Source organism: Thunnus albacares, chromosome 14 (genome assembly GCF_914725855.1).
Source record: "Thunnus albacares chromosome 14, fThuAlb1.1, whole genome shotgun sequence".
Taxonomy (NCBI): domain Eukaryota; kingdom Metazoa; phylum Chordata; class Actinopteri; order Scombriformes; family Scombridae; genus Thunnus; species Thunnus albacares.
Window position 1 is genome coordinate 9013136 of NC_058119.1, and position 11200 is coordinate 9024335.

The window sequence follows — 11200 nt, forward strand, 5'->3', positions numbered from 1 at the left end:
GATAATACGGTAACGCAGAAGATCTGAATGTGCAGATCAAACGTTTTCAAGTGAGGAATCTTTGGTAACGAGGGTTTGAACAATTATGCTAAAGATTTCCTTTTAAAATAAGAAGAATGGAGAGAAACATTGGACTTGAATATTGTCTCTCTGTTATGCATGAGCTGAGGTCTTGTGCCCTTTGAGTGAGTTTCACCGTCAGAATTATTAATGAGGGCTAAACCCAAGCTAACTGCGAGTTGAAAGGGTCTGATGATTTGTGGTGAATTTTAAAGAACCATCCGCTCGCCCACACACACACACATACAGAAAGAGAGAGTGAGAGAGAAGAACAGAAAAAAAACACATTCCTGTCAGTCAAGTCAGATTAAGTCCAGTTTCAGTGACTTTAAATGTACTTTAAAACACACACACATACACAATTACAAAGAGAATTGTGTGTAATTGTGCATCCCAAAGTGGGCAAAACTCATGCCCAAAAAACTCATTATTTCTCCCTTGACAGACAGTGATGCAGCAACAACACTCATTTGCATTAGATATTAGAAAACCTCCTCATGTGGTTTAATTTTTAGTGCACATATGGGTACACACTCCTAACAAATTCTGGGGGAGCCAGTGGGCACCCTTGTTAAGTCCCATAGTGGATTAGCAAATTTATGCCACAGCAAAACCCCAAAATGCTGCATAAATGATGAAAAGGTAAATTATAGGGTGGCCTTGAGAGCTCAACGCAGTACAAATGAAAAAAAAAACATATGCCAATACGACAACACTTGCAGCATTCAGAGAAAAAAACACTGCAAAGAACTGAAACACAGGCAAACTGAGAAACACATTCACCAGTTTGTTCAGCATAACAAAACATGCTGCAAATACAGACAATACAACGAATACAGAAAGACACTGCAGCTGACAACCTGTTAATGGTGTAAAATGAGCTAACAACTTAACATCAAGTGTTTTTTTTTCATTTTTAACATTCTGATTGCATGATTCAGACAATATTGCATGTATAGCAAATGTGTATAGTGTATAAAGTGTCCAGGCTACAACACCATAGCAACAAGTGTCCTTAGATACTGTAACTGTTTTGTTAATTAGTTCCATTACTTCTGTGCCATTTGCAGCATTTCTGTATTTGGTTGTGTATTTTTTTTTTTTTTTTTTTTACATATTTGCAGGTCATTTTGTTATCCTGCATATGTGTTGTCAAATTGGTGAGAGTATTTTCTTCTTTTAACTGATTGTGCATGTGTTGTCTTTAGTTGTCTCAGTGCCACTGGGGAACCAAATGGTAAAAATTGAATTTGAAAAGAAGAAACCCCATTTAATTCCCATGTGCAAAAATTATATGTACTGTGAGAACAGCTGTTTATTTCCCCATTAAAAACTAGGTCATTAAATTGATTTTCAAAGTCTACCAAATAATCATGTGTTAATACTCATTTTAAATTTAGCTATTTGTCAATTATTATTTGCCATTTAAGAACCCTTTTAAAATTTGATCCTATTCATTGATGCATTCGTTTAAAGTCCTAATTGCATTTCAATTAATGAATTGCTTTAATCGTTTTCAAGCCTCTCTGAGCCCTCCGTAAGATTCAGCCCTTCATGTTTATCTGTGTTCGCCCATGAGGTACTGCAGAAGTGGAGAGATAAACATGTTTATGATGAATGCCCTGTATACATGCACACTATACATTATACATTTCTGCCTCCTGTGGATAATTACTCACTATCATTGCTGGGTTTTTTTTATCAATTACTTTAAATACCCACATTACTGTATGAACAACAGCAGCAACAGCAGCAATCAAACTGTATCTTGCAATCATTCACCTATGTGCTGCTGTGTATTGAAATTCCAGTACAGAGCATTGATTTTCTGAATGGTGAAGGTTGAGCCCATGGAGGATAAATACGCAATATATTGAGAGATTTTCCCTCTTAAAACCTGTAGTATTGCTTCTGTAGAAAAAAAGAACTTATGTGTAAACCTGTGAAAATCTGTTTGGGATTGCAGTAAAGCACAATACTACATCCAGGCACGAATTGTAAAGTCCCCCATGGAAATTCTTGCATATGAGAAAAGGTTTTTTTGTTCTGTGCACATACATTTTCATCAACAAAGGATAACATGTTTATCAAATCCTGCCACAGTGGGATGCTTATGTCTCTACTGTGGACAGGTGCTTTGCCTTAAGCAGCAAACTCCTCCCTGAGAGAACAGCAGAAAATAAATCAAACATTCATATGCAAGTAAGCTGCACTGTTAGGCTGCGGTTTGTATTCTCCTCCCTGGTTGGCTGGCCTTTCTCTCGTGAATATCAATGGGAATTGTTGACTCTGCATGACTGGGATCCAGTGTTGAATCAGAGCTGTGGTTTCAGGCATGGCAACAGGATGAGCAGGAGGGGGTCCTGAAGGATCAGGCGGCAGTCTATTTTGGGTCTTTTTGCTTAACCCAATTACAGCGTCAGTGTGCGCTCACTGAACCAGCACCAGTCAGGTGATTTCCCTCCTTTGAAAAGTGGGACAAAAACGTTATTGACATGGAAATGTGATCCAGCCAAAACAATGGCGAGTTGTTTTACACTATGAGACAAGGAGAAAATGAATTACAGACAGAGAAGGACCTTCTCATGAAGTGTGGAGAGTGAAAAGGCAGGTTCAGGTTAACATGCAATAACAGCTCAGGTCTCTCTCACTGACAGCGTACGACACCTTTCTGTGACCTTGGCGGTTATCTCCTGTGTCACAGCTTTCATCTGCCAAACAATCCCTGAGCAAAGTACACAAATCACAATTCTTAGCTGGATGGCTGTCCACATCTTCATCTATTTCCAAATAAATGTATAACTCAAAGATAAGCTTTCAATACAGCCCTGAAGTTTGGTTGCATCAACAATAAAAGCATAAAGCCGGTAAATAAACGAAGACACGGCGGTGCCACCTGAGGCCCTGTTGTCTGAAATCAGTGAGATTTTCAATTTAGAGAGTTTTTCTTTGCAAGTAAATGAGGTAATCATTTGTGAGAAGCCACCGGTGAGGCAGGATATGAAACCTTGGCTGCTTGTGGGAGGCAGGGCTTTGAAAAGATTCCCATCCATGAGCTGCTCTGTTTAACTGCACTGATGCGCTTTTCCCTCAGCATCCGCCCTCCAGCCATCCACCTGAGAAAGCACTTTAGAAACTACTGAAGTAGGGCAGATGACAGTTTTCCCCGTGTTTCTCTTTTGTCAGTTCTACTGTGCAGTATCATCTTATCATCCAGTGCTGCTCTCAGATCCAGGATATGAATCATAGCATCATCCGGATGCATTTCATCATTCACTTCCACTGACAGACTCCGACTTCACCACCCCTATGAGGCATTGTGCTAATTTAATCTCACATCATCTTAATTTAATATCAAGGAGACAGGAGGGCCAATACATTTAAGTCAAGTTATTGAGATAAAGTGAGTGTGTTCCTGCTTATGTATCTCTGTATGCATGTTTGTATTTCATTGTTTTCAGGATTTAATATCTTTTTCACAGACACAAACTAAATCTGCCACTACTAGTAAATATAAAGTTATAATCTTTTTATTAATTTGTCAGTAGGAAAACACTTAAACACCAATATGTCAACACACAGCCATGCCTGGATGGCGGATTCTTGCTGTCTTCTTGGTGTGGACAACAGCGTCGATGCCACACGGTCTTGGTATCACAGTGCCTCGGGGAAATCATTATTGTTCCAGGTAACGCTGAATGATGCAGGAAGACTCAAGCTCAGCAGATGTGGGGACTTGTTAGGAACTTTATTTGCCATTGTACCCTTCAACAGACATCGCTCTTAATTAGGTCTCCATGGATAAGAACAGGCATCTGGACTGTTTGCTCATGAACGGACCGAATGAATGTCCTTCTGTGCAGTGTGCTCTCATCGATGCACACATGCGTACACACACACTTCCTGCAGTTTATTTCATACTTGCTTAAGTAATATCACACTAATAGCATGCAGATATCTGTGTTAATGGGAGGCTGTTGGAGCTATCACTCCATCTAGTGGCTGTTTTAACTTGCATGAGAAAAAAAACATGGGGACTCTGCATTGCACACACTGCACCAGCAGCATGACTGTAGTGCCCCCTGTGAACTTTTGTTCCACATTCGTCCACATGGACTGAGTGCTTCTCTGGAGCTACAGCTCTGTCTAACCACAGTGATCCATCAGTCACCTCAGTGCCCTGTCAATTCACTTCTTTGTCTAACTATTCATTTATGCTTTGAGTCTGCACATCTATCCAAACATGCAATTGATTCCTGCCTGTACAGTTTATATGCTCTCATTGGTCTGACCAGCCACAATATGTAAAAATCAATGGAGCACTGAAGAGTCCAGTAGAGGTTGCGCTGGGGCTGTTTACCCGACCGCAGTCTGATCAGATTCAGAGAAAGTCACATAAAAATACACAGTAGACTCATTTGTGATAAATAACTGCTCCTATAAAAATGCATTTTAAAGCTGCACTAATCAATATTTTTATATGAACAGTGGTGCAAATGACTAAGTATAATTTGAAAGGTGTTGCTTATAGTGTCAAACTCACTGAGATTTAACACTTGATTCTGCAGTTTCCCTCAGCTCTGTGGAGAATTTCTGCATCTTTTAACTCATTTTTGTGGTTTTATGGCCCACAACTTTATTGTCTTGGTTCAAGCTCACTGCTCTCATCAGCGTTGTTTCAAGCCACAGCGGGCAGCTGTTTTCAGCCAAAAAGCTCTAATAAACCCACTGTGTGCAACCTGCTGAGCACCAAACAGCAGTTACACAAAGTGAGCGACTGGCTGGTGAACATAAAAAGCTGGTTTAGGCACACCAAAACAGAGAGAAAGGAAGAGTTAATATTGGGCTTACACTCACCAGGTGAACACAGACACAAGTTCAGATCAATGCTAGTGTTGCTCTGAGTCTGTCGTATGTGTACATAGGCAATTGTTTGCTAACGTTCACCATAACAACTTTATAAGATGATAATACTGTGTCACTGTTGTGTTTACAGCTTATTGTGGCCAAGTGGCCAAAAAGTCAGTTCATATAGGTTTAAGTTTTTTATAAAAATGTTGCTTGGGACACACTCTAAACTGACTTTACTGTTTAATATTATACAGTAGACTTACCAGCTTGGCACTAATGGGGTAATGTGGTATTTGATTTTGTTTAGAGGAATTAATGAGTCCAATAACATATTAGTTGCTGCATATAATGTAAAGGTCAGAAAGAGGGCAGTCATGTATATTATACACCTTCAATGACCTTTTGTGGAAGAAAATACATTGATTTCCCTCATCAATATATCAACAAAACCCAATGTGTTTTTAATTAGTTTTATTTACATTTCAAATAATTGAAGCAAATTGCAGGAACAAGACAATAACACTGAACACTCAGGCATGTATAGTACCAGTACCATTAAACAAACATATCTGGAATGAATTGAGTGTTGATTGATGAATTTAAGATTCACATTGCAGTAAAGAAAAACATTTTAATACTAATAAGTGAGAATAAGGTTAAGTCAGTCTTTTTGAAACTAAATAAATACAATTAATTAATGACTTTCAGACTTGGAATGTATTGAGATGTACCATTGAGGTAGGTGTTGAAGTACAATCATCATTATCTTGCTGACTGAGGTTGTTTTATTTATAACAGTGCGGAAATAATAAAGGCTGAGAAAAATACACTAAAAAACAAATAAGGAATGCAAATATTATTCTTAGTAAACTTGGTAAGTGTCTCTCCTTCATGTTTTTAAGGCACCTAAAACCACATTTAGGAATGGCTCTTTGTTATAAGGAATGCTCTCTGAGCTATAGCTCACTAAGGTAGTTTTGAAATCTTGGAATATATTCCTTTAAATCAGCACAGCTTCTCATTTATAAAATTCTTGTGGCAATGACATTGATAAAGTGCTCAATAGTAAACTGTGGTCACTCAGTATTAGAACAAGAAAATAGACTTCTATTTCAACGTGTAAGTGTTGTCAGACAAATTTTAAAAAGTACCTTCTTTTCATAAAACACAAAACATCAGCAGAAAAATAAAACACAGATGACAGCAGTATAAAGAAATGAAAACAAAGCTGAGTCTGGGGTTCAGAATCTACTTTAGATTCTCCTCAACATTCAGAGATCAGTCATTTGGGGAGACAGTGTCTTAGCAAAGATGTCCTTTAAATGTCTTTGCTCAAACTCTTCTTTGAATCCAGTGAAGGAAGATTACCCTGACAATATGTCATACAAGTGGTAGTACAGTAAGTCACAGACTTATTTCAGTACAGGTTTTCTTCAGCAAGGCCATCTGAAAAGAGACAGAAAAAGACATCAGTGAACTGTCACTTTGACATCTGTAACCTAAATATATCAAAGCAGGAAATCATTGGTTTGTTTAATAGTAATTACCTTGCTTGAGGCTACTCTGCATATAGTGGTTGAGTTGATGCAACCCAGTGTTTTGGTCATGACATCCCATCTGCAGACTGAAGGGATCCATGGCGATACCGCCTGCAGTGAACTGCTCTTCAGGCAGTGAGGCCTCTGGGATGGTCTGGGACACACTGAGGGGCTCCTGGTCCAACTGATGGGACCTGCTCCTGCCGCACACCAAGCCCTGCTGGTAGCTGTAGGGAACAACACTGGAGCCAGACATGCTGCTCTTCCTTGTAACCATGTCTAGGTCCTTCAAGATGTTGTCAAACGCACTGTCATCGAAGACCAGCTCACGCTTAAGAGGAGGGACAGAGGGGAGAGGAGGGTGATGGGACCAGTCACATGTTGAGGGCAGGCTGTTAGTGTCTGCGGGCTGGGCCACATTTTGAAGTGGGCTCAGGGTGCGATACATGTCAAAACTGCTGGCCAGGGATGAGATCTGCTGAGCCAGAATACTGATCTCTGCCTGCTCTCTCTCACTGTACTGGTTAGACTCTGTGGATGTGGGAGATTGGTTGGGGGTAAGAAGACTGGAATGTATGGGCAACACATGCTGGGGAACATGGTGCACTTGGTGAAGGCTGCCCCCTTGTGGCTGCTCCAGGAGGCTGAAGTCATCTTGATGCAGAGCACAGTCCACTGGGCTCTCACACATGTCGGACACAGACAGGCAGTCTGGAACTAATCGAGCATCAGATGTACAAGCTTGGAAATCATAGGTTGGAGATGAGGAGGAGGCTGGAGAACGGGCACTGAGCGCTCTGAAAGTTCCCTGGTCAAAAGTTTGTTCTGTGGCTGCTGGGAGGGAGTCGGAGGGTGATTGGTGACAGGTGAGCCCAGCCTCTGGGTAGGAGTAATAGGGAGGGGAACCCTCAGGGGAGGAAAGCAGCTGATCTGTGTATCCATGCACATCTATCAGGAGGTCATGGCTGAGCTCCTCCCTCTGCAGAGGGGAGCTTGTGGAGGCGGGGCTGTAGGGAGGGGTGAAGAGAGCGGGGCTGTCACCCAAAGGAACAGGTGAGCAATCACCTTGAGAGGAGGCGAACGCAACATAATATATATCTTGCTCAGATTCCTTCCTAGCTCTGGCACCACTTGGCTCCTCGCTTTGGCTGTTTGACGTCCTCTGCCTTTTAAAGCATTTAGTGTTGCTGTAGCTGTGAGTCTGGGGCGCCTGTTGAGCTGCAAAGTGGCAGGAATTTGCCAGAGATGATGGCCTGAAGGCATCACTGCTGACTTTCTTCTGCAGAAATCTGGCCTCAGTTTCACTACGAGAGCAGAAACATGGTTTATACATTAGCGTTTTTAACTTGAAAGGCATTGAAACATTTTTTATACTGTCACTTCAAGTCTGCAGGGAAAGTGAAGTTAGTCATACCTGATGATGTAGTTAGTGCAGCTGATGCCCTGACACTCAGAGTCCTTATTAGCACGGATGTAGATCCAGGTCCATGACAGATCCTTGCGCTGGAGTCTAAGCACCATCTCTACCTGGAAGCCCTCATCTGCCTGCACTGGACAGAACAAGGAGGAAACATTCCTGGTTATTATCATGTACACTCACAAACTTAATGACATGCTCACAGTGAAATCACAGCGCGTCACCCCTAAATGTCTTACTGTGAGCCTGCAAAAGCATCACAGAACTAAGGAAACGTCATCTTCATTTCCTGAGAATGTTTTGGAAATTAACAAAGCAGCTTTTCAACGCCTCTGAGGAGCTCATTCTCACCTTCACAGAAATGATGTTACATTATTAAAGAGGTAAGAATTTGACCCTTTGTTGAACAAGAGAAAGAATACTGCCAGCTTCATTAGAGAAAGGTTGTAGTACCAAAATTGTAGCTCCAGCATCTTTGATAAAATGTCATTTCCTCAGGCATCAGTAGCTTGAAGTTTAAGTCTTGGGGGTTTTGTGAAAAACTAATGGTTATGTGCTAAAAAAAAAAAAACCCACTAAAAAATTAAACTTACTTAAACTTCTGTGAGAATCTGCACTCAAAGACAGATCTTCAGGATGAACGAGACTGTACCATGATCCACCAGTCATTTCTTCTGCTGAGTAGCCCAAAAAATATAAAACACTGAAAAAGAAACACAAGAAAGTGTTTGTCAGTAAACAGATTAAGAACATTTTGTCTCAATCTGTTTATGATCTGTGCTACATCTACCTGTCTGACAGGTGAGTGAAAGTCATGTCGAGTCTGTGGACGCTGTCGAAGCTGTGACAGAAGAAGGAGTCGGCGCTTCGCAGGCGGTTCACTGTAGGCGTACAGAGGGCCACGAACAGGGGCTCCTTGGTGGGACAGACTAAGGAGGATGGACCAGGCTGAGGGAAGGTCTGGAAGCTTCCTCTGACCAGTATGGAGCTGCAGCTGCCATGCTGCAGCTTGAAGGCCTTGGAGGTTTGCATACAACATATAAAGCTCCTCTCTGAAGAAAAGAAACATGGATGTTCAGCCGTACGGTAGCATTGTTGTAATTTTGTATAACTATTAATGCTACCTAATATCAAAGCTGCTTTGTTTGGTATTTTTACATGAATAGAGTAGCACCTATATTATGAGACAGTCATGCAATTCCTGCAAATGTAAGATTTTTTGCAAAAACTGGCCACAGTTTCCAGCTTATTCTATTGCTTTGCAACACAAAAAGGTAGAGGGCTCAAACAGAGTTTAAACAGAGTTTAAGGTAAAATATACCAAAGCAGGAACTAGGAGTACCAGAAACAGACTTCAAATCTACATAAACATACCGGTACAGTGGTGGTAATTATTTGTGTCATCACAGTTTAAAATCCAACTTTAAAAACTTTACAAAACTTTAAAAAAAATCAAAATTACCTGGCGATGAGTTGTTTTCAATGTCCAAGTTTGACTTAACAATATCAATGTCAGAGCGTTCCACCATATCATAGAAAGTGTCTCCTTGAAGCACATCTACCTGGAAAAGTTAAAAAGGTTTTACTGTTAGCTACAGCAGACAAAAGGTGCAGCTAATTACTAACACACCAAAAGAAGTTGAAATTGACATAGTCTTGAAACTCACCATAGAAAGGCCGAGATATTCAGCTACATTTTCAGACACATAGACTAGCTTCCCCTGGGCTGTAGTGACCAGGATGAAGCCATGCAGGGCTTGAACGAACGCCTCGTATGGCAGAAAGCAGTGAGATCTCTCTTCAGTCAGGAGCTCTTGAAGGAGGAAAGAGTGAGTTCAGCCTTAGTTACACTGCAGGTTGTCACATCTGTTATCTTTGATATGGAGTATATCCCCTAAGGAGCTGCAAACTTTGTTGCGCTTTGTTTGACAATGATGCAGGCTGAATGCAGATTAGTAGTTCAAAGATCTTAAAGACTGACTCCAGCTGAAGTTTGAGGACTTACCCTGGAAGAAAACAGACTTCCTAATGTAGGTGCAGATGGCGGCCATGGAGTGCAGGTAGGAGAGACGCTCCTGGTCCTCCTGGGCAATGGGCAGCAGAGCTCGCATATTCCTGATCTCATGGTTGATGTGGTCCCGCCGGGCTTTGGATGCTCCTTTAGTGGATCTGTGAGAGACCATGGTCACTGAGGTGAGGGGTGTGGATGAAGGAAACTAAAGCTGGGAAGCCAAACTTGTCACTACTGCTACACTTGCATTTTAAAAAAATCACTCTCTACCACATGGCAAGTGTGAAAAAAAAAAAAAATCAGATAAAGACAAAAAGAGTAATTGGCCTGAACTGATATAGCCTCTTTTTTTCCACAATTCCACCTGGTTAGAGCGCCCTGGTGTCTCCTCCCCACAAACTGAAGCGGACTTTGAATATCAAGGGTTCCTATGGAAACTGCTGATATGAGAGGCTGTCGTGTCTGCAGCAGAAAATGAGGGCTCTCAACAGACTTTGTGTGTGTGATCAGTATCTGTCTGGGCCCATCCACTGAGAGCCTGGGGTTTTTATAGCTGCCAGGGCTTCAAGCGTGGGCGTCATACACAAGGGGAGGCTGGGCTTCTGCTGCTCCCTTCATTGCCTTATAAAGTGGGTGTCCTCGGAGCGGGGCGCCCAACGTCACAAGGACACACAAAGAGCCACAAAAGGAGAATTATATCAGATCTGAATGCTAGCATCTTAACAATAAAGAACCATAAAATTATAGGACACGTTTTTTTGTTTTTTTTGTGAGAATATAAATATCAAAGCAAATATTTCTTTGTTAGGAGAATATTAGGATTATTACACTTATACCACTATTATATCACTTTAAATTCATAGACTCACTATAAATCCCATTAATATATCCATCAAAGTGAATTCTCACTGTCTTGCATGCTGTTTCTCCACCAAAGCAACCTGATAGAGGCTGATCTGAGCAGCTTGATATTTATTTTAATGCAGTAACAGCCTGACTCTGGCTGGATTAGTATGCGTCACATACTACTGTAGGCTCCAGACTGGAGAAATGGATTAAATGGCTCCCTGTGGTGCATGTTCTGCGCGCAGCAGAGTTGAGTCTACATTTTCTCCACAGCCATGTGTTGATTCAGCCACTAGAGGACGTGGGGCAGAGGGGAGGGAGTGTTGCACTGACCTGAACCTTCTGTGCAGTGAGCGGTGCTGATCCTCGGGAAGATGATGATGATGATGATGAGGATGATGATGATGAGAGGTGCACGGAGCGCTTACGTGACATTTGCAGGAGTTGCACCAAAAAGTCATTTTAATGCTGTAGTAA

General features: G+C 41.4%; 1 protein-coding gene across 1 annotated transcript; it reads right to left on the bottom strand.

Moving 5' to 3' along the window:
• Positions 1-5386: 5386 nt before the first annotated feature.
• On the bottom strand, positions 5387-11200 carry npas4l (neuronal PAS domain protein 4 like). Its single transcript, XM_044373099.1, has 9 exons — positions 11057-11200; positions 9872-10035; positions 9534-9679; positions 9329-9428; positions 8657-8918; positions 8460-8569; positions 7864-7999; positions 6459-7753; positions 5387-6357 (listed from the first exon to the last, which is right to left on the bottom strand). Exons 1-9 carry the CDS (start codon positions 11182-11184, stop codon positions 6329-6331), a joined length of 2370 nt encoding a protein of 789 aa, XP_044229034.1. The 5' UTR covers positions 11185-11200; the 3' UTR covers positions 5387-6328.